We start from the raw sequence: 22,706 nt of genomic DNA on the forward strand, positions 1-22,706 counted from the left end.
ATTTGACTCAGATATACATATGTGTGTATGTGTATGAAATAAGACCTTTATCAGAGAAATTTTCTGTTAAAATGTTTTCCTAGTTTCCTGATTTCCTTTTAATTTAGGCTGCATTGGTTTTGTTTATGCAAAACATTTTTAATTTCATGTAATAAAATTTATCTGTTATACTTCCCATCATCCTCACTATTTCTTATTTGGTCATAAACTCTTCCCTTCTCTAATATTCTAAAGTTTTCCATGCTCCCCTAGTATGCTTATTAGGTCACCTTTTATATCTAAATCATCCACCCATTTTGACCTTATCTTGGTATAAGGTGTGAGATGTTGATGTATGCCTAGTATCTTCCAAACTGCTTTTCGGTTTTACCAGCAATTTTCACCAAATGGTGAGTTCTTAGCCCAAAAGCTTAGCAGTTTGGGTTTATCTAACACTGTATTACTATTGTAATTTACCTCTATGTGTTAAATATCTAATCTATTCCACTGATCCACCACTCTATTTTTTTAATTAATTTTTTTTTGTGGGGCAATGAGGGGTAAGTGACTTGCTCAGGGTCACACAGCTAATAAGCATCAAGTATCTGAGGCTGGATTTGAACTCAGGTCCTCCTGAATCCAGGGCTGGTGCTCAATCCACTGTGCCACCTAGCTGCCCCCTCACCACTCTATTTTTTAACCAGTAGCAGATTGGTTTTTTTTTGTTTGTTTTTTGGTTTTTTTTTTTAGTGAGGCAATTGGGGTTAAGTGACTTGCCCAGAGTCACACAGCTAGTAAGTGTTAAGTGTCTGAGGCTAGATTTGAACTCAGGTACTCCTGACTCCAGGGCCGGTGCTCTATCCACAACAGATTGTTTTAATGATAACTGTTTTGTAATATAGTTTTAAAACTGTTACTGCTAGGCAACCTTCCTTTACATTTTTTCTCATTGGTTCCCTTGATATTCTTGAACTTTTGTTCTTCCGGATGAATTTTACTATTACTTTCTCTAGATCTATAAAATAATTCTTTGGTAGTTTGATTGGCATGGCGCTGAATAAGTAAATTAATTTAGGTAGAATTTCTCCTAATGGCACTTAAATTTTCCTTTAAGAATTTAGATACTATGCCAATCACTGCATGAACCCAGGTATGTCCCCCAACTCCAATTCTTTTTTATGGTTCTCTAGGGTCTTGTATTTTTATCAAATTGTATTTATCAAATTTTCCATTCAGTTCAGGTCTTTTCATCATGAATACCTGAAAGTCTTCTTTTTCATCGAAGTCCCATTTTTTCCTCTGAAAGATTATACTCAGTTTTGCTGGATTGTAATCCCAATTCCTTTGCCCTCTGGAATATCATATTCCATGCCCTCCAGTCCTTTAATGTAGAAGCTGCAAGATCTTGTGCTATCCTCACTGGGGCTCCACAGTACTTGAATTCTTTCTTTTTGGCAGAATGCAATATTTTCTCCTTGACCTGGGAGCTCTGGAATTTGGCTATAATATTCCTAGGAGTTTTCCTTTTGGGACCTCTTTCAGGAGGTGATCAGTGGATTCTTTTGTAATGATTAGAATGACACCACCTGCTGTAGACTTACTGTAGAAAAGCTCTGCCATGAGGTGAAGGTCTCTGAGGGCAAGACCATGCGTCTTTTCTTTGGCATCAGGAAGTGACGTTTGCTGGTGGGAGGAAAAAGGGGGAGCCTGGCACTCTGACTCTGGCTCTTTCCTGAGGACTCTGGTGGAGAAGGGAGCTACAAATGCGCTGTCCCTTTAATAGATAGAGGAATCAGGCCTTTCTCTCTCTCCTTACCAAATTCTTATTCTCCTTAATAAATGCTTAAAAGTCTAACTCTTGCTAAAGCTTATAATTAATTGGTGACCACTCATTAGATATTTTAGACAGTATAGCTAAAATTTTAGCCCCCTTACACTTTCAATTTCTATTTTACCTTCTACTTCTAGAATATCAGGGCAATTTTCTCTGACAATTTCTTGGAAGATGATGTCTAAGCTCTTTCCTTGATCATGGTTTTCAAGTAGAGCAATAATTTTCAAATTGTCTCTCCTGGACTTATTTTCTAGGTCAGCAGTTTTTCCCAGAAGATATTTCACTTTGTCCTCTATTTTTTTTTTATTCATTTGGATTTGCTTTATCATGTTTTGGTTTCTCATAAAGTCACTAGCTTCCATTTGTTCATTCTTAATTCTTAGGCAATTATTTTCTTCAGAGAGCTTTTCCATTTGGCATTCCAAGATGTTGACTTTTCTCATGTCTTTCCTGCATTACCCTCATTTCTCTTTCCATTTTTTCCTCTACCTCTCTAACTTTATCTTCAAAGTCTTTTTGAGGGCCTCTATGGCCTGAGACCAATTCATATTTTTTCTTGGAAGCTTTAGATATAGGGGCCCTGACATTGACATCTTCCTCTGAGGGTGCCTGAAGAAACTTTCTATGGTCCTCACCTTTCTCTATCTGATCATCTTGCCTTTCTTTTACTTAACTCCTTAAAGTGGGGCACTGTTTCCAGGCTGCACTATCCCAAACTTCAGGAGGTCGCAGGTGGTATGATTACTTCCCTGGCCTGTTCCCTGGTCCATAGATGACCCCAGGCCAACTTGCTAATCAACCGTCATTGTGTGCTGTGGTTGTCAGCTCCCACAAGCCTGTGCCCCTCCCCCACCTGGGCCACTGCTACTCAAGCCTACCTCCCAGTTCCCAGCAGGGGTGAAAAACCCAAGTTCTACCTCAGCACCAGCAGAGACCCCTGTAATCTCCCCCCTGCCAAGGGTTCAGCCCCCTTACCAGACTGTGAGCTTAGTTCTAGATGACACTGGCACTTTAGCTGATTCAGAGGCTCTGGGGGTCTCTTTCTCTGGCGAGGCCTTCCTGGGACTGGATCTGTGTCAGGGTGACTGTGGGGTTAGGTTCCACTTCTGTCTCAGCATAGCAGCTCCCTCTTTCTGATTTTCCAAGCTGTCCTTGGTTGGAAAATGATCTCAGCACATTCTTCTGTGGATTTTGCTGCTCCAGGAATTGTCATATAGCATTATTTGGCTGTTTTTTGGAGGGATTGTGTCATGAGTTCAAGAGCTCACTGCCTTTCCTCTGCCATCTTGGCTCTGCCCCACAAGCACCTGCAATGATTTGTTTGTTTGTTTTTTGTGAGGCAATTGGGGTTAAGTGACTTGCCCAGGGTCACACAGCTAGTAAGTGTTAAGTGTCTGAGGTCAGATTTGAACTCAGGTCCTCCTGACTCCAGGGCTGGTGCTCTATCCACTGTGCCACCTAGCTGCCCTTTAACATTCATTTTTTTTTGGTGAGGCAATTGGGGTTAAGTCACTTAACCAGGGTCAGACAGCTAGTATGTGTGAAGTGTCTGAGACTGGATTTGAACTTAGGTCCTCCTGAATCCAGGGCCAGTGCACTATCTACTGCGTCACCTAGCTGCCCCCAACATTCATTTTTTTAAATTTTGAGTTCCAAATTCTCTTCCTCCCTTCCTTCCCTCCCCCTCATTGAGAAGGCACACCATTTGATATAAATTATACATTGCAATTATGCAAAACATATTTATACATTGGTCATAATTTGAAAGAAAACAAAGACCAAGAAAAAAAATCAAGAAAAATGAAGAACGTTTTAAACAGTATGCTTCAATCTGCATTCAAACTCCATCTGTTCTTTTTCTGGAGGTAGATAGCATTCTTCATCATGAGTCTTTCAGTATTGTCTTGGATCATTGTGTTGCTGAGAATAGGTGTCATTCATAGTTGATCATTGTATGATATTGTTGTTACTGCCTGCACTGTTCTCTTGGCTCTGCTTACTTCACTCTGCATCAGTTGAAGTCTTTCCAGGTTTTCTGAAAGCATCATGTTCATTATTTCTTATACCACAACTGTACTCCATGAAAATCATATACCACAACATATTGGGCCATTCCCTAATTAATAGACATTGCCTCAGTTTCCAATTCTTTGCCACCACAAAAAAAAGCCACTATAGATGTTTTTGTACATAGAGGTCCCTTTCCTTTTTTTGTATCTCTTTGGTATACAAACCTATTAGTGGCATTGCTGGATCAAAGAATGTGCACAATTGATAGCCCTTTGGGCATAGTGCCAAATTGCTCTGCAGAAGGGTTGAATCAGTTCACAATTCCACCAACAGTGCTTTAGTGTCCCAATTGTCCCACACCCCTTCCAACATTTGTCATTTTTTTTGTCATATGAGCCAATCTAATAGGTGTGAGGTGGCACCTCAGAGTAGTTCCAATTTGCATTTTTAAATTTTATTTTCCCCCAATTACATGTAAAAACAAATTTAAAAATTTTTGAGTTCTACAATCTTTTCCTCCCTTCCTTCCCCCTTGCACCTCCTCCCCCCATTGATAAGGCAAGCAATTTTATACATGTTTTACATGTACAGTCATGAAAAACATATTTCCAGGTTGGTCATTTTGTGAAAGAAAACACAGACCCCCCAAAAAAAGCAAACATACAAAAAATCCCAAGAAAAATAAAGAAAAAGTATCCTTCGATAGCATTCAGGCTCCAACATATTTTTTCTCTAGAGATGGGAGAGCATTTTTCATCATGTGCTTCAGAACTGCCTTGGACCATTGTATTGTTCAGAATAGCCAAGTTATTCACAGTTAATCATCATGCAATATTGCTGTTACTGTATGAAATGTTCTCTTGGTTGTTCATCTCACTTTGCATCAGTTCATGTAAGTTTTTTGCAGGTTTTTCTGAAGGCATCCTACTTGTAATTTCTTATAGCAAAATAGTATTCCATCACAATCATATAAAACAATTTGTTCAGCCATTCCCCAAATGATGGACATCCTCTCTATTTCCAATTGTTTACCATGAATTAAAAGAGCTGCTATAAATATTTTTGTACATATAGGTTCTTTTCCTTTTTGTTTCTTATCTTGTTGGGCAATAGACCTAGTAGTGGCATTGATGAGTCAAAGGGTGTGTACAGTTTTATAGCCCTTTGGGCACAGTTCCAAATTGTTCTACAGAATGGTTGAATCAGTATAAAATTTCACCAACAGTGTATGAGTGTCTCAATTTCGTGAGTTAAACATGATAGGATGAGACCTAAAACTAGAATGAAATTAAGTGAGAAAGAGGAGTGCACTGGGAGAAGGGGAAAAGGAAAGGTAGAATGGGGGTAAATTATCTCATATAAAAGAGCTTGTCCAATGGAAGGGAAAATGAGGTGATAAGGGAGCATTTGAGCTTTTGGCTCAGAGGGGGAATAACATACACACTCCATTGGGTATAGAAATCTATCTTACCTTACAGTAAAGTAACAGGTGAAGGGGAATAGAGAATAGGCAAGGGGGAGGGGTGATAGAAGGGAGGGCAGATGGGGGAGGTGGTAGTCAGAAGACAAACACTTTTAAGGATAGAGTAAAAGGAGAGAGAGTAGGAAAAATGGGGTTAATAGGATGGAAGAAAATACACAGTAATAATAACTGAAAAAATTTACAGCAGGTTTCTCTTTTAGACCTCATTTCTTAAATATATTGAGAACTGAGTCAAATTTATAACAGCACAATTGATAAATGATCAAAGGATATGAGCAAGCAGTTTTCAGATGAAGTAATCAAATATTACATAGTCACATGAAATTCTCTGTCACTATTGATTAGAGAAGTGCAAATTAAAACAACTCTGATGTACCATCCCAGACAGATTTAATTATCATCTCTATTCAATGACTTCCTACATCTCTATGCAATGACACACCTACTCTCCTGACCTCCAGTCCCCAACTGACTATAGTTAATTTCCAATTGGATGTCCCATGGGAATCCCCAACTCATCATGTCTAAACAGAAAGTATTATGTTATCTTTCCCCTCAACACACCCCAATTATGAACTTACCTCTTTTTGTTAGGGACACTATCATCTTATCAGTCACCTAGGTTCTCAACCTTTCAGTTATCCTTGACACCTTACTCTAACTCACTCCATGTATCTAATCAATTGCCATATTTTCTTGTTTCCTCTTCCATAATATCTCACATCTCTCATATGGCCCTCCCATCCAGGCCCTCATCACTTCTTACTAGTAATATTACAATAGCTTCCTTGTTCCAATTCATCTTACTCAGAGCTACCAAAGTGATTTTCCCAAAGCATACGTCTCCCCTCCCCTTCAAGGAACCCTACTTGCTCCCTATTAATACTAAGATCATATGTAAATTTTTTTTTTTGGCATTTAATGCTTTTTAGAACCTGGTCCCAGTTTACCAATCTAAGAATATTAGTGTTCATAAACTCTAAGGTTCAGTCAAAGTAATCTTTATCTTGCTCTTATCATCATCATCATCGTCATCGTCGTCATAGCCAGCATTTATTTAGTACCTACTATGTGCCAGGTACTGTGCATATGAGAGTCAGCTCATGGAACTGAAATGTTTAACCTATAGAAGATGCAGCCAAGGGAGCACATAATTATCTTCAAATATTTGAAGGATTGTTTTTTAGAAAAAAGATTTAGTAACAAGCATTTATTAATTGCTTACTATGTGCCAGTCACTGTACTAAGTGCTGAGGATACAAGTATGAAGAATGAAACAGTTTCCATTTGGAAGGAGCTAAGAGCATCTTTGAATAGATAGTTCCCTTTTGATTATTTTGATAACATTTTCAGGTTATATTCCCACTAATGGGATTATTGAGTATGGTTATTTTTGTAACTTTCTGCGTACAGCCAGGTTACTCTCCAAAACAATGCTAGCAGTTTGCAATTCCACTAACAATGCATGGGTTGCCCCTGCCTTTTCCACAATTCTATCAGCATTGATGGGTGTAGTAGATTTAAGTAGTTCCTTAAATCTATTTTAAATTGCATTTTATAATTATTAGTGAAGCTGAGTATTTTCCCAAACAATTATCAACAATTTGTATTTCTTTTTGTGACAATTTTCTTTATGTATTTAATTTCACCGAATACTGAGAGTAATACTTATAAATTTTAATGCACACACACACACACACACACACACACATATATATATATATATATACATATATATATAGAGAGAGAGAGAGAGAGAGAGATCAGGTTTTTCTTTGCTATAATTGCCACAAATATTTTCAATCCATTTTTCTTTGTATTTTTATTTTTGAGTAGTACAGATCTAAGATCTATTTTGACTGTAATCCTGTTTACTTTTTGAATGGGAGTGGATAATGCCTTGTTGTCCAAAAGTCAAAGGAACTGTCTCATCAGTGGAATGTAAGTTTTGTTTTTTTATTTTCCACACCTAATCTAGGGCTCAATAGTAAGTACTGAATAAATGTTTGTTGGATTGATTTTGAAAAAAAGAAAAAGATTTAGTCCTTCTTAATACATTATGATAGAACTAGGACAAGTGGATAGAAGTTACAAAGAATCAAATTTAGAGTTGATGTAAGGAAGTTCTTCCTAACCCTTACTGCTATCCCAAATTAGAATAAGCTACTTCATAAGGTAGTGAATGAATGACTACTTGTTATGTACCAGGTAGAGGGGATTCTTAATGAGGTATGGGTCTCTGAGGTTCCTTCTAGCTCTGATATTTTGTGATGCTTTGAAACATAAGCATACAATTGCTTGGTTTCCCATAAGATAATACAATGTTTTAAGACAAGCTAATTTAATCACTGGAAAGTGGAGCTTAGGATTCCAGCTTTGTTATAGAAATCAGATGAGATAATGTAATGTACTTTAAGAGCCTTAAAACACCATATTTTGATCAATTAAAAAGCATTTGTTAAACTACTATCATGTGTCAGGCAATGTGCTAGGTGTTCACTTAGGATACAGGATCAAAAACAGTTCTTGTCCCGAGGAGCAAATATGTTCACATATAAGCATATACAAAATTATCAATCAATGAATAAGAGTTTATTACATATCCCAGGCACTGTGCTAGGATTCTGGGGAAACAAAGACAAAAAGAGTTTCTACCTTGAATGGAGAAGATAGTATCTATACATGTAAGTAGATTCAAGATACATCCAAGCAGATGGCTAGTTCTAGTATTTAGGAAGACTGGTTCATCTTTCAGGTGGCATTTGAACTGAGCCTTGAAGAAAGCCAGGGATTCCAAAAGGTAGAAGTGAGGAAGGAGAGCATTCCTGGCATGGAGGACGTCCAGTGTAATGGCATGGAGATGGAGTGTTTTAGGAGGAAAACATAAAGAAAGCTAGCATTGCTATAATGCACATAAAAACAAAAAACATCCACTATCAGCACACTACAATTCTCTCTAAGGCATTTCCATTATGCATCATCAAGATTCTCCCAGAAGCCGTTTCCTCAGCTTCTTCCCTGTTAGGAATTACATCAGCCCAGGATGATGTTGCCTGCTTATGAGGACTGGACTCATTGGCTAGTTCCTTGTTATACCAATAGCCATGCACTCACAAGATAATATAGGGTATCCCCAAACTTATTAAACTTATTATACTTACAACTGAACAAAGAAGTACATGGAAAGCAAACTCAGAGAGAAGGTATTGGGAGCAGAAAGGATAGACTTGGAAAGACCTCCTGTTCAAATACCTGGTGGTATTTGAGCTGAATCTTGAAGGGAACCAGAGAAGCTAGGAGGTTATGGAAGTAAGTGAGGAAGGAGAGCATTTCAGGCATAGGGGAGAGCCAGTGAAAAGGAGTGCCATATGTGAAGAACAGCAAGAAGGCAGGTTTCATTGACTTGTAGAGTGCTTTGAATAAAGTAAAGCATAAGAGGAATGGAATTGGAGGAAGGGCCCAGATTATTAAAGGTTCCAAGTGCCTAATAGGTAATTTTATATTTGATTCATTCACCATCCTTGTAACTTTCCAGGAAAAAAACACACTTCCTGGTCACCACTCCCCTATATGTTGAAAAAAAATTACACAAGGATCCATTGATTAGGTTCTGTTGTCAATCGCTGAATCAGTGATGCAGCGGTAGTAAGTGCAGTTTTATTACACTTAGAGATCAAGTTAAATTATAAACTTGCCAATCAGCCCAAAACAAGTTTCATCAATTTTATATAGAAGGCGAATGCCTAAGCAGGATAAGTACAATGAAATTTTACAGAAAGCAGAAAGAGAAGATGTATATTTACACATCAAAAAAATGACAGAAGGGGAAGATAAGGATGTCTACATCAGGTAGCTCAGGGAACTAGCTGGTCAAAACTGAAGCCTGAAGTTTATGTCCCAAGCTTGATTTTGTAGATGTCAGCAGATGCAAAACCTGTTTTCCTCAAGCAGTGTCAGAAAAGTCAAGATATAAAGTGGTAGTCATCCAAACAATCTGGTACTGGCTAAGAAATGAAGTGGTGGATCACTGGAATACATAGGCACATAATACACAGTAGAAAATAACCAAGAGGATTCTAGGAAGATAGTGGAATAAGGCAGGAAATCACCTGGTTCTTCCAAATTATCCCACAAACAATAATGCCTCAAAGTGAACTTTAGCATAGGAGAAATAATTAAAAATCAGGGTAAAGAAATTGTGTAACCTAAGACAACTTGGGAAGATGTTAGGAAAGACCTCTCACCTCCTGGGGTGGTGATCTGGCCTGATTTAAGTGCAGAGAATTCCAAGCAGATATCTCTGGCTCAACAAACATTAAGCCCTGGAAGCAGCTGTGTTGGCATCATCAGCCTCAGCTTCAGGAAATTTCACTCCACTCACAGTGTGGGGATCAGAGGGCTGATCAGGGAAAGATTGTAGGACCCTCCACTAATGCTGGATTTGGGGCTCAGGTCCACTAAGCAGACATGGTCCCATGTTGTGGCTAAGGAGAATGAGAAACAAGTCCTCATGTAGGTTACTGCAATCACGAAGGGTTGGGGACACTGCTGGCTGTGGTCACTTGCAGGAGAATGGAGTCCATGGTTTTGGTTCCAGGGCAGAGGGGTGAGCTAAAGGTTGCAGTCCCAGGAGGAACTGCAGGAGTAACAATGTTTGAGGTTGACAGTCATTGCTGGGTGTCCTGGTAGCATCTCAGGAACAGAGAGGAGTGCCTGTGGTCAGACCCCTATACAGGGCTCAGAAAACAATGGCACAAAACCCCTGAAGCTTAAGACATTATGACTCGGGGGCAGCTAGGTGGCGCAGTAGATAAAGCACTGGCCTTGGGTTCAGGAGGACCTGAGTTCAAATCCAGCCTCAGACACTTGACACTTAACTAGCTGTGTGACCCTGGGCAAGTCACTTAACCCTCATTGCCCTGCAAAAAAAAATACTCCCACCCATGATCCATTCAAAGTTTGAGTAAAAGGTTTAAAAAAAAAAAAGACATTATGACTCACACATCTGGACTAGAGCCCCACAAAGTTAACATCCAAGAAATAGCTGCTTTTAATAAAAGAGAAAGAGAGAAAGAACCTGATCATACATAGCTACTGTGATTATAGAGAATATTTATGCTCAAACTTGGAAGATAGTGAAGTCAAAACAGCTATTTCTACTTCAAAGAAAAATACAAAATGGTCACAAGCCCAAAAAGAGTTCTTGGAAGAGCTTAAAAAGGACTTTAAAATCAAATAAGAGGGCAGCTAGGTGGCACAGTGGATAAAGCACTGGCCCTGGATTCAGGAGGACATGAGTTCAAATCTGGCCTCAGACACTTGACACTTACTAGCTGTGTGACCCTGGGCAAGTCACTTAACCCTCATTGCCCCACAAAAGAAAAGAAAAGAAAAGAAAAAAATCAGAGAGGTTGAGGAGAAATTAGGGAAGAACGTAAGAGTAATGCAAGAAAATCAAGAAAATTATGTAAAGAAAGTCAACTAATTTTAAGAAGAGATGCAAAAACTTATGGAAGAAAATAACTTCTTAACAATTAGCATTGTGCAAGGGGAAGCCAATAACTTGATAAGACACCAAGAAATAATAAAACAAAATCAAAAGAATGAAAAAGAGAATGTGAAAGATCTCAGAAAAATGACTGACCTGGAAAACAGATTGAGGAGAGACAATATAAGAATTGTTGGGCTATCTGAAAGTTATGATTAAAAAGAGAGTCTACGGCAGCTAGGTGGTGCAGTGGATAGAGCACCAGCCCTGGAGTCAGGAGGACCTGAGTTCAAATCCGGCCTCAGACACTTAACACTTACTAGCTGTGTGACCCTGGGCAAGTCACTTAACCCCAATTGCCTCGCAAAAAAAAAAAAAAGAGTCTAAACACTATACATCAAGGAATCATTAAGGAAAATTGCCCTGAAGTTTTAGAACTAGAGGATAAAATAAAAATGGGGGAAAAAATCCACTGATCACTACTTGAAAGAAATCCCAAGATGAAAACCGAACAATATAGCTGTTTTAAAATTTCCAGGTCAAGGAAAAAATAATACAAACAACTAAACAATTAATAATAATACAAAACAATAATATAAATAATAAAATATAATACAACAATAATATAAATAATACAAACAACAAACTATTTAATTATGGTGGAGTTAAAGTCAGGATAACACAAGATTTAGCAGCTTCTATATTCTCAGGAGCAAAGGAACTGGGTTTACAACCAAGAATAACCTACCCAGCAATGCTGAGTGTAATCCTGCATGGGGGAAAATGATATTTAACAGATTAAAAGATTTTCAAGTATTTGTGAGGTAAAGACCAGCATGGAATATAAAATTTTACCTACAAGAATAAGGAGAAACATAAACATGTAAACAAGAAAAATCAATGATAAGGGATTTAATAAGGTTTTGCTTTTTTACTTTTACAATTTTTACAGTTTGCTGTTTACTTATAGGGGAAAACATTATATGTAACTCTTAAGAATGTTAGGGTAGTTTGAAAGAGCATTCATATATGGAAGGCTTGGGGATGAGTCAAGTATGATGGGATGATCCTTAAAAAAAAATAGGTAGGTGGGGGCAGCTAGGTGGCGCAGTGGATTAAGCACCGGCCCTGGATTCAGGAGTACCTGAGTTCAAAACCGGCCTCAGACACATGATACTTACTAGCTGTGTGACCCTGGGCAAGTCACTTAACCCCCATTGCCCCGCAAAAAACAAACAAAACAAAAAAATAGGTAGGGAGAGGTCAAATGAAGCAATTATCTCTTACAAATGAGGCATGAATGGAAGAAGTGTTCCAGTGGAGGGCAGTACTACACCTTATTTTCATCAGAACTAGGTAAAAGAGGGAATAATGTCTATATCTAGAAGGGTTTAAAGTCTTCTGAACTTACAGAGAAATAGGAGTCCCTTAAAGGGATGAACTCTTAGAAAGGAGTTCAGATTAAGAAATAAGATGACAAGAGGATAAGGAAATCATAGAAACATGACTAATGCAGATATATGTTTTGTATGACTGAACATATATAACCTATATCAACTGTATAACTTATATCAAATTGTTTGCCTTCTCAATAAGGGAAAAGGAAGGAAATGATTTGGAACTCAAATTTTTAAAAAATGAATCTTTACATGTAATTGGAAAAAATAAAATTTAAAGTGAGGAAGGAAGGAAGGAAGAAAAAAGAAAGAAAGAAAAAAGAAGGAAGGAAACTGAAAGAAGGAAAAAGAAGAAAGAAAGAAAGAAAGGTTAAGATAGACTCTGGGGCAGAGTTTTCTTAGCACAGTGGTGACAGAAAGTTTGAGCCAAGGTCTCTTGCCATAGTAGTGGCAGAAAACATGGCAGGGGTTCCTCTTCCTATAAAAATAGGACAGGAAACTGCTTTTACATTTGTATCCCCAGAACTTTACACAAACTCTTAATAAGTGTCATTCATTTCATTTTGTTTGTAATACAGGAATAATAATAATCCTCCTACCTGTCTCACTGGGGGCTAATGTAAATATAAGACAAATATATCCATTGATATTCTACTCATCTAGCTATTTAGGGTTATACATCTAGAGCTAGAAAGGTTATTTAGCCCAACTCCCCAACTTTATAGATGAGGAACTGAGATCCTGCTGAAATTTTAGCACTTATTTTTTCTTACCTGCATACCATTTGTTTGTTTTCAGAGACCTGATGCCAAGATCCTTGGATGGACAAATCACCATGGAGAAAACCCCCAGTTACTTTGTCACTAAGGAGGCTCCTGCTCGTATCTCAGCTATGTCCAAGGACACCAAGCTCATTGTTGTGGTCCGAGACCCAGTGACCAGAGCAATCTCAGACTATACTCAGACACTTTCCAAACGCCCGGATATCCCCACCTTTGAAAGCCTAACTTTCAAAAACAGAACTACAGGCCTGATTGACACATCCTGGAGTGCCATCCAGATTGGTATCTATGCCAAGCACTTAGAAAACTGGCTCCTCTACTTCCCTATCAGCCAGATACTGTTTGTGAGTGGGGAGAGGCTGATTGGTGACCCAGCTGGAGAACTTGGAAGGGTCCAGGACTTCCTGGGCCTTAAAAGGGTCATCACAAACAAAAATTTTTATTTCAACAAGACCAAGGGCTTCCCCTGCCTGAAAAAATCTGAGGGCAGCAGCAAATCCCACTGCCTTGGTAAAAACAAAGGTAGAACACACCCCAATATCAACCAGGAGGTTGTTCAGAGACTCCGTGAGTTTTACAGGCCTTTTAACATGAAGTTCTACCAGATGACTGGACATGACTTTGGCTGGGATTAAAACAAACAAACAAAAGGTACTATATAGTTTACCATGTAAAGCAGGGGCTTATAAAAAAAGATTATATATATGTAAAATGTACAGATATCTATTTTATAATAATTTATTTTCAATTCATCAGTAATTAATTCACCAAACTGTCTAGTCACACTCTTTAGAGAGTTAACATCAAAGCCTATTAACATTCCAACACCTTTAACTCAAATATTTTGGTTTTTTTCTTCTTACAATTGATGGTACTTCCATTTTCTAATATAATATTTTAAAAGAATAGAAGAAAAGCACAATTTTTGTATTTTTGTGTTACTACGGGTATTAAACCTTTGCCAACCTTTAAGTCTGCTACATGCTTTTTTGAGGAGACTTCTATATCTCTTCCCTCCTAAAGGGTTATATAGAATCAGAGATATGCCTTAGAATAATTGGGAAGTCAATACCTCATGCAGCTAATCTTGCAAATAATGTGATGCCATTTCAAAAAGTACTGAATAGCTTATTCTTAAACTAGATTTGGAGATTCTGCTCAGCCCCATCTCTGAGTACTCTGGTACTCTGAGAATCAGTACATAATGATTATATCCTCTTCAGGGACATCAGCACCCGCTTTGAAACTTGAATTCTGATGTTTGATTCCTTTTGGTTTTGATTTTGAAAGATAGCCCTGTACTTTGTCACCTCATATTTAATTGTCCTCCCCTACCCTACTCTCTCAAATCTCAGGATGATTTTCTGACTTGGAATTCTATGCATATTTTAGTTTCCTCTTCTCCTTTTTACTTATGTGAAATGCTTGGTACTTGGTGCAAATATTCAGTGAAACTGAAATTTTCCCTTCCTTTTTTCCCTTCCTTGTGAAAAAAGTATTGGTGTCTCAATTTCAGGCAGGTGGCACTCTGTTTTAATAAACCAAAGAACACTACAGAATGACAAGAACCCCCATCAGAAAATCAGCATTGAGAGATGTGATTTGAAATGTGTATGTGTCATTTCAACTTCTCTGTAGTCTTCAGTAAAAAACCTACAATGCACAGAAAGACTGCACTAGGTAGTGAAGCCAACTGTGGAGGGATGTAGTGGGATGGGGACAAAAGAGATTGAAGATAAGCCTCTATCTTAAAGAAGCTGATGGAGATAAAAGACCCTTCTTGGTTAACAGGAAAGCTGGGACATCTGTTTATGGTCTCAGGCTCCTCCCTTGGACATAGGCTGGGACATTTTTTTTTTTAATTTTTTTTTTTTTTGGCTGGGCAATGGGGGTTAAGTGACTTGCCCAGGGTCACACAGCTAGTAAGTCAAGTGTCTGAGGCCGGATTTGAACTCAGGTACTCCTGAATCCAAGGCCGGTTCTTTATCCACTGCGCCACCTAGCCGCCCCTGGGACATTTTTTTTTAATTTCAGGCTTCTCCCTTCTCAAAAATCACACTATGGGTTTTCCATCCATGTTCATCCACCCTAGTCAAAGAAATCTATCCAGTGAATGGGTGAAATTAAGAAATAGATAAGGGTTTCTTTAGGCTTAGCTTAGGAAACATTATCCCATACCTACTTGCAGTCACTTCTGCCAGATATGAGTGCTGATGTGCAATATTTTTACACAGAATTCTTAGCAAGATTGTGATGGGAGAACCCACATTATTGACAGGGTAGAATTTTCAGAATTCTCATCAGCCCAACCTATTTGGGGAATTTTTGTTGATCATTTAATTACTATTTAATTAGAATAGGGTCTCTGTACCCTGTCTCACAGACACATAGCTAATATATTTGTCCTCTATCTTAATTAAAATGATTAAATCATGCAGTAATTAAGTTTGAAGCCATTAAATATACTTATCAAAGAATCCATGGAAACATAAAAAAGCTATTTTAGTGATCATTGCTTGCATTTACAAAACAAACTCTATAATGTTAGGTAATAACAGATGTGCTCTACTGTAGTGTAATAAAAAACCACCTAAAAAAACTAGATCCTGATTTATGGGGCATTGGTTTTTTTGTTTTGTTTTGTTTTTGTTTTGTGATGTGTTAATAATTTGGCATGAATTTAGCCATATGTGACTTAGCACCAATTTAAACAACTTATCTTTGCTAGAAAAACCTATATTAGGGTATTGTTTTTGAGAAGGGTAACCAGTGTCTGTCTGTCAGTTACACCCTCCCCTCAGTATTGATATTAATGACTAAGTTTCTTTACTGGTTTCTGGACAGCTGTTTTGAGACAATCACAGCACAGCCTGGATCTATGTTTACATATGAGATTAAGGTGCTAAATAGTATGAATTAAAGTGTTAATTGGTCTAAAAGTATTCCTTTCTAAATAAAAGGCTCATTTTAAATAAAACTGGCAGCTTTAGATGGTTACTAGGGTCCCATCTAGCTATGAAATTCAGTGAAATTAATTTACTGTAGTAGATAGGAAAAATGAACAACACAATCATATACCCTATTGAGCCATCTATCCTTCCTCTGTCTCTTGCACTTTAAGCAACATTACCTATCCCATGCTATATAAACTCAGAAAATGGAAAATGGTACTACAAAGAAAGGTAGTAAAATACATACAAGAACTAAATTTTCATACAACCCTAGGCAAGGAATTGGGCTTAGAATTCATCCAATGAAATATCCTCATCTTACAGGTGAGGAAACAGAGTAAGGGAAAGTGATTTGCCTGAAGTCATGCAGTAAATTTTAATGGAAAATGGAGTACAAGCTTTTTTGGTTGTTGTTGGTTTTTGTTTGGTTTTGCTTTTTACCATTTCACCACATTTTCTCTCAAATTCTTATTGTTCCTTGCCTTAAAGATAAAAGTATTGTTATGTTATTTTTGTTGGTGTGGGGGAGGGGCTGGAGTTTCCAAGAAGAAGGAAGGTCATTCTGTCATTAACACTGAAATGTATTTAAATCCCATTTGGGGTCAAATCCTGAATCTAAGAGTCATAGCTCTATTTAATACTGTACTATGTAATGTGAATAGGCAAAATATTGTATGCAGCGCTTCACAGGAGTCTTATAGAAGGATTTTGTTTTACTTAGACAAATCATTTGTTTTATGGCAAAACATTACCATGTGAAAGCTATTGTTATAGAATCTGAATCCATGTGTCTCTGGAGATACTGGAGAATTGATGCAATATTTGGAATTCAACCTTGTTGGTTTTTTTCTTCATATGCAAGGTGACCAGACTAACTTTTTAGCTGCTAGTAAACATCTACATCCATGCTCCAAAACAGTTCAGTATTTTGACAACTCTAGCTCGGTGCATTTTACATTTCTTCAAATTTAAAGTATTTATTGAATCCTTCTTAATCTTCTTACTTCTATGTCATTCATCATTTTAAATACCCAGAAGTTTGTTCCAGATATTTCATTCCACTTTCTCTGAATTATTTGTTTACATGATAGCCAGTTTGGTAAGCAGTAACTATTAAAATGTCAGCGGTTGCTAAATATTAGTGTTATTGATAATTTGATGATAATAATGAAGTTAAATCTTCCTGGTTTGACTTTGTATGATAGCCATATTGAGTGATAGAAATTAATTACTATTTACTCTATATGGCAAAACAAAATTTCAAGTCTTGCTTAAACATGTTTTAGAAAGGAGAAAATTGATTAAGGCAAAAGGCTGGTCCTAATAAATATTTGAGACATATTTGAAAGTCATTGTTCAATTCTTTCATTTCCTTAAGAGATGTGCTTATAAAATTTAGAGGTGTTTTTCATTTTTCAATATTAATCTATGACTGAGGTATATACAGAAATACTGAGCAAATAACAATCAATCCTTTGTAACAGTACTTAGACTAGCTAATTTGTACCACAAAATGCAAAGCAATCATTTTGTGGTATGAACACTCCAAATTAATTTTATATAGAACAATACTTTTCTAGGGAAATGAAGGTCTGATAATTCATGTTATTTCTTTATATGGACAAGTAAAATATATTTTGCCAAAATAAAAATAAAATTGTCATATTTAAGAAGGAAAGGCCATCACATTTCATGCTTATTTAACTACTGAACCAAATGTGAATGTCATACTGAATAACCAAAATGAACCTTTCAAAATTAAGGATGTTTAACCCTAAAAGAAATGTGTATGTATGTGTGTATATACATATGGATTCAGTAAATCAACAAGTATTTGCTCCACTCTAAAATATGCTTTATGATAGGGTAGGAAGGCATCTCAGGGTGGGGGTCATACTTGAATATGGTGACAGAAACAGACAAGTGAGTACATTTAACTAAAGGGTGTGGGAGCAGGGATGAAAATTAGACATGAAAACTTTACAAGCCATCAAGACCACCTGGAATTCTGTAAGACACTTTCCTTACCTTCCCACAATAAGTATACTATTAATAGGAGCAGTGACTACTCTAAGACTATCACTTGGGTGTGACACACACAAAGTTCAGTGAAAACTTGTTATAATTGGTGATCACCTATGAATAGAACATCTAGAAAATGGACTTTCTAAATAGACAGCAGCAGCAGGGTCAGTAAGATACAGGCTCACTTGTGTTGTGAAAATTTCTGTTGCAGGGTCAGACGAAGAAAAACCAAAGTCTCCAAGCCAAAAAAAAAAAAAAAAGGTTTATTGAGAGAAAGTACCTAACTCACAATAAAGCCGGTCTCGAGTCTAAGACCCAAAGACCTCTAGCAGCAGGTCCCAAGGGTTTTTATACACAAACAAGTATTTATATACTATTTTTAGATAAACTCCTCCCATTTCACAATCCGCCAAAACACAACCAAAATGATACATGTACAAAGTTTTTCAATACATTAAGTCATCCAACTTGCTAACCCCTTGATTTGGGTTTGTCCATTTTGACACATTAGCTAAAATCGCAAAAATGACACTAGTTGGACACATTATCTGATGGCAACTGGAGGAATCTATTGATTTCCATTAGATGGCTTTTCCTCAAGTTCTGATTGGTCTGTTCTAGGTCAGGAGTTACTATTTTTGGTATTTGACCTTTAAGCTGATTGGTGGATGCCTAACCACAATTGGAATTGAGATGATGGTGAGAGTTGATGAACTCTGAGTTATCCAAACCAGAGTACAATATAATATGTATATTAGTTCCAACAATATCTTACTTCCTTATTATAAGCTTTAGCCACTAAAGAATACCAAAACATGTGGAATCACAGTTCTTAGTCTATATATTGATTATTACCATAGTTAAATCACTTTATCTCTAAGGGATAGGGAAAATCTCACTCACACTTGGCAATCTCTTGTTGGTCCTGAGGGCTTTACAGTGTCCTAAACAAGGTAGCAACTACTTGTTGGAAGTCTAATTTATGGGGGATAGTAATTCAATATAGGGATTGGGTAAGAGTTAAATGAGCATGTGGTGATGTCTTACAGCAACTTTTCAAATACTATTAACCCCACTTTACAGAGATAAAGAGAACTTACTTGCTCTAGGTCAAACAAATAGTAAGTATAAGAGACAGGATTTAAACCTGCATTTCTCCTGACTCTAGATCTAATATCTAATACCTTATGCATTAGACCATATTGTGTAGATCCATTTTAATGAATAGCTATGATGGATCAAGATAGGGGTAGACTAAATGGTTAGAAAGAAGCAGACACAACAAACAAGAGAAAAGAATATGGACACAGTAGCTCAGAATCATGTTAGTAAATCCAAAATCACCTAGTCCGCTCTGTTGATAGAGCCTGGAGTCAGAAAGAACTGGGTTCAAATCCAGTCTCTTAACCTCTATTTGCCTTAACCCACTGGAGAAGGAAATAGCAAACCACTCATTTTTACCAAGAAAACCCCATACAGGGTAACAAAGAGTCAGACACAAATGAACAAATGAACAACAAGATCACAATCATGTTATTAGGGGGCAGAGTCAATATGGTGGAGAGAAGGCAGGGACTGACCTGAGCTATTCCAAATTCCCTCAAAAGAACTTTAAATAATTCCTCAAGACAAATTCTGCACCCACGGAAGCCACAAAAGGACAGGGTAAAACAACTTTCCAGCCCAAGACAACTTAGGAGGTTGGCAGTAAAGGTGAGTCACACTGGGGCGAGAATGGACCACAGCACAGATGGCCCCAGCCAACCAACAGCACACGTTGGGGGCAACTGAATCAGCTGTGCAGTGGTGGCTTCCAGAGCTTTCAGACCACAGGAAACGGGTCAGCTCACTGGTCAGAAAGAGATAACTGGGGTCCCTTTGCTGGCACCAAGAACAGGACTTATGAGTGAACAGTGACAGAACAAAGAGAAAACATACCAAATTGATATTGCTCTATTATCACCATTCTAGAATTGTAAAGAGAAGTGAGTACTCAGACCCACCATACAGGCATAGGCCCTGTTTTGCTCCCACAGGATTAGTAAGTCATCTTCAGATTGTGTTCTATTTCCCCCAAATAAATCTATATAGGACCAAAAGTTAATAATCTCCAGGCATTTCTTGCCATCAATCTATCCTTCCCTGTGTATGGTCTTGGGGACTGTAAAAAAAAAAAAAAAACCATTAGCTAATCTAATCTGGAAAAAATTATAAGCTTATAAAAATTATAATTGGGCTGTAAGTCCCATCTGGGTCGCCATTCATATGTTAAAATATTTCCCCTAATTTGGGGGGACTAATTTGGCTGGAGGACTAAGCTGGGACTGTTGACTGTTTGGTTATCTTACTGCTATTAATTTAATATGGGCCATTTATAAAGTTCCACCACACTGCTCCCAAATTGATAAGCAAAAGATTAAGAAGCCTCTTAACTAAATAATCAAAGCAGAGTTTATTTATGAGATACTATTTAAAATTAAGAATACAGGGAAATAAAATGTACAAGCTGACTGCCTTGCAGTGTCTCTTTCCATCTTTTGTGCCTGGAACTTTTTTTTTTTTTTAGTGAGGCAATTGGGGTTAAGTGACTTGCCCAGGGTCACACAGCTAGTAAGTGTTAAGTGTCTGAGGCTGGATTTGAACTCAGGTACTCCTGACTCCAGGGCCAGTGCTCTATCCACTGTGCCACCTAGCTGCCCCTGCCTGGAACTTTTTTAATACAATAAGGGCCGTTGCTGCCTCTTGCCTTAGGATATGTTCGACTTTCACTGCTCAGATACTTTCTTCTAACTCTGAGTCCCTTTCACTTTGTCTATCCCCGTGTCTAACTTTCCTCTCGTTCTGAAACCGCTGAACCCCTGTGTTTCTCTCTCACCGACCTCTCCTTCCATTCTCCTAGTGCTCCAGTGTCCTTCTGTTCTCTTAATCTTCACTTTCTCCAACCTGTACCCTGTGCTTACCGCTTCTGTGCTCTCTACTGCCTCCTGTTCTGTCTGTCTGTCTGTCTGTCTGCTCATCAGTCTGCCCTCTGCCGCCTTTGCCGCCCCTCTCCTCTGTTCTTCTAATCTTGTCAGCCTCCTTTAATCTTGTCCGCTGGCCTCCTTTCTCTGTTCCCATTCCTCCTCGTCTGCCGGCCTCCCAGGTCTATATATATTTTGCTTTTCTCCACTCAAATCTCAGGGCTTTTTGCACCCCCATACACACCAAGCTAATCTGCCAGCCAGGGGGCTACAGCTAGGGGGCGGGGACACTGAGGTGTCTCCTGTGAACCACACCCAGGGCTCCAGGGGCCCATGCCCCCTGCTGTGCACCCAGGGACCTCTGCACAGGCTATGGCGGAGGCTGGCCTGGACGAGCCCGGGATCTCTGGGATAGATCTGCTCAGGTTGGAGTTCCCTCCCCCCAGCTGTCTGACCTGGCATCTTGTATAGCCCACAGGGCTTTTTGGCTCAGCTGAAGTGGAGGGGGAGAGGCACCAGCACTTCCCACACAGAAGAGACCCTGAGGGCCTAAGAGTTTCTAATCTCAGCCCATAAGTAGGGTCCCCAAATCAAAATAGATTTCCACAGGACCTAGACTTTCCTGGTGTCAGAACACCTAGGAACATAAGGAAAGGCCTCCATTGCCAAGAACTTCATGCAAAGTTTATGGACCACTGAAAAGATGGATTGATTCAAGGGCTTCAGGTTTTTAAAGGGATACAAATGGATAAAACCTAATAATGAACATATCCAGAGGTTGATTATCACAAAAGAGACTGCCCAGTATGTGCCACAATGCCTGGCTACATCTTTTCAATACTAACAGTTTACTCGTGTTGCTGTATGGCACTGAGATATGAAATACCTTGGCTACAAAGCACTACAAGGTGGCTATTACACTAATTAATGGAGAGCCACATGCATGGTAGGTGTGAACAGGCTGCAAGACAGAACCAAAGAGGGATTTTTAAAAAATAAATTATATCAAGTCATAGTATTACTCAAGATAACAGTTATCATGTCAATATCATGGAATGACAGGTAGACAGCCAAAGTACTCCACTGGTACTGTAGGTCTCCAGCAAATTGTAGTGAGCTTTGGGAAGAACAAGGACAAGAGCTGCATAAGTTAGCCAAACATGGATAGGTTACAACATGCATCACTGAAGTGAAGTCTTGAATTGACTGCTAAGATTATATCAACAGATCTGTGAGCTAAAGAATGTTAGTTGGTTCCCCTTGGAATTAAGGGAATTTAGACCCTTTGAATATGTAGTAGCTTTTTGTTTCCAAACTTACAAATCCACAAGAGTTATTCAAAAGGGGGCTTTCTCTAATATTCAAATGAAGAAGAGTCTCAGTAGTAGTAGATGACTCCCAGCCAATGGGTTCTATGTCCCTTACTTGAACCCCTGACAGACACTACTTAGACCTGTTATCTTCAAATCACACAACTAAGATGTTCTGAATTCCCCAAAGACTTGAAAAACTTGACCACCACTTCACATTCTTAGAGATGTACATGGCAAGGAGTGATGTAGCCAGGAAGAATGTGGGACTTCTATTTCTTATCAAGACATTTACTTCAAGCATTATGAAGACCTTAGAGGCATGGCTGATGTCATCATTGTTACCTTCTGAGGCAGACACCTTGAAGTGTCTTGAAGAGTGATAGGACCCAGGAGTAGTTGTCCAAATCAGTAAATACAAAATAATCTGAGTAAGAAGAGTGATTGGGGGCAGCTAGGTGGCGAAGTGGATGGAGCACCGGCCCTG

At 38.3% G+C, this 22,706-nt stretch overlaps 1 protein-coding gene across 1 annotated transcript in view; it reads left to right on the forward strand.

Moving 5' to 3' along the window:
* The window catches only part of HS3ST3B1 (heparan sulfate-glucosamine 3-sulfotransferase 3B1), a 28,245-nt gene extending 14,454 nt beyond the window's left edge, over positions 1–13,791 (forward strand). The window contains exon 2 of the mRNA XM_044004714.1: positions 12,990–13,791. Within this exon, the coding sequence (XP_043860649.1) occupies positions 12,990–13,608 (619 nt within the window). The 3' untranslated portion in view covers positions 13,609–13,791. The remainder of the gene's footprint in view (positions 1–12,989) is intronic.
* The last annotated feature ends 8,915 nt before the right edge of the window (positions 13,792–22,706 follow it).

This window comes from Dromiciops gliroides, chromosome 4, assembly GCF_019393635.1.
Source record: "Dromiciops gliroides isolate mDroGli1 chromosome 4, mDroGli1.pri, whole genome shotgun sequence".
Taxonomy (NCBI): domain Eukaryota; kingdom Metazoa; phylum Chordata; class Mammalia; order Microbiotheria; family Microbiotheriidae; genus Dromiciops; species Dromiciops gliroides.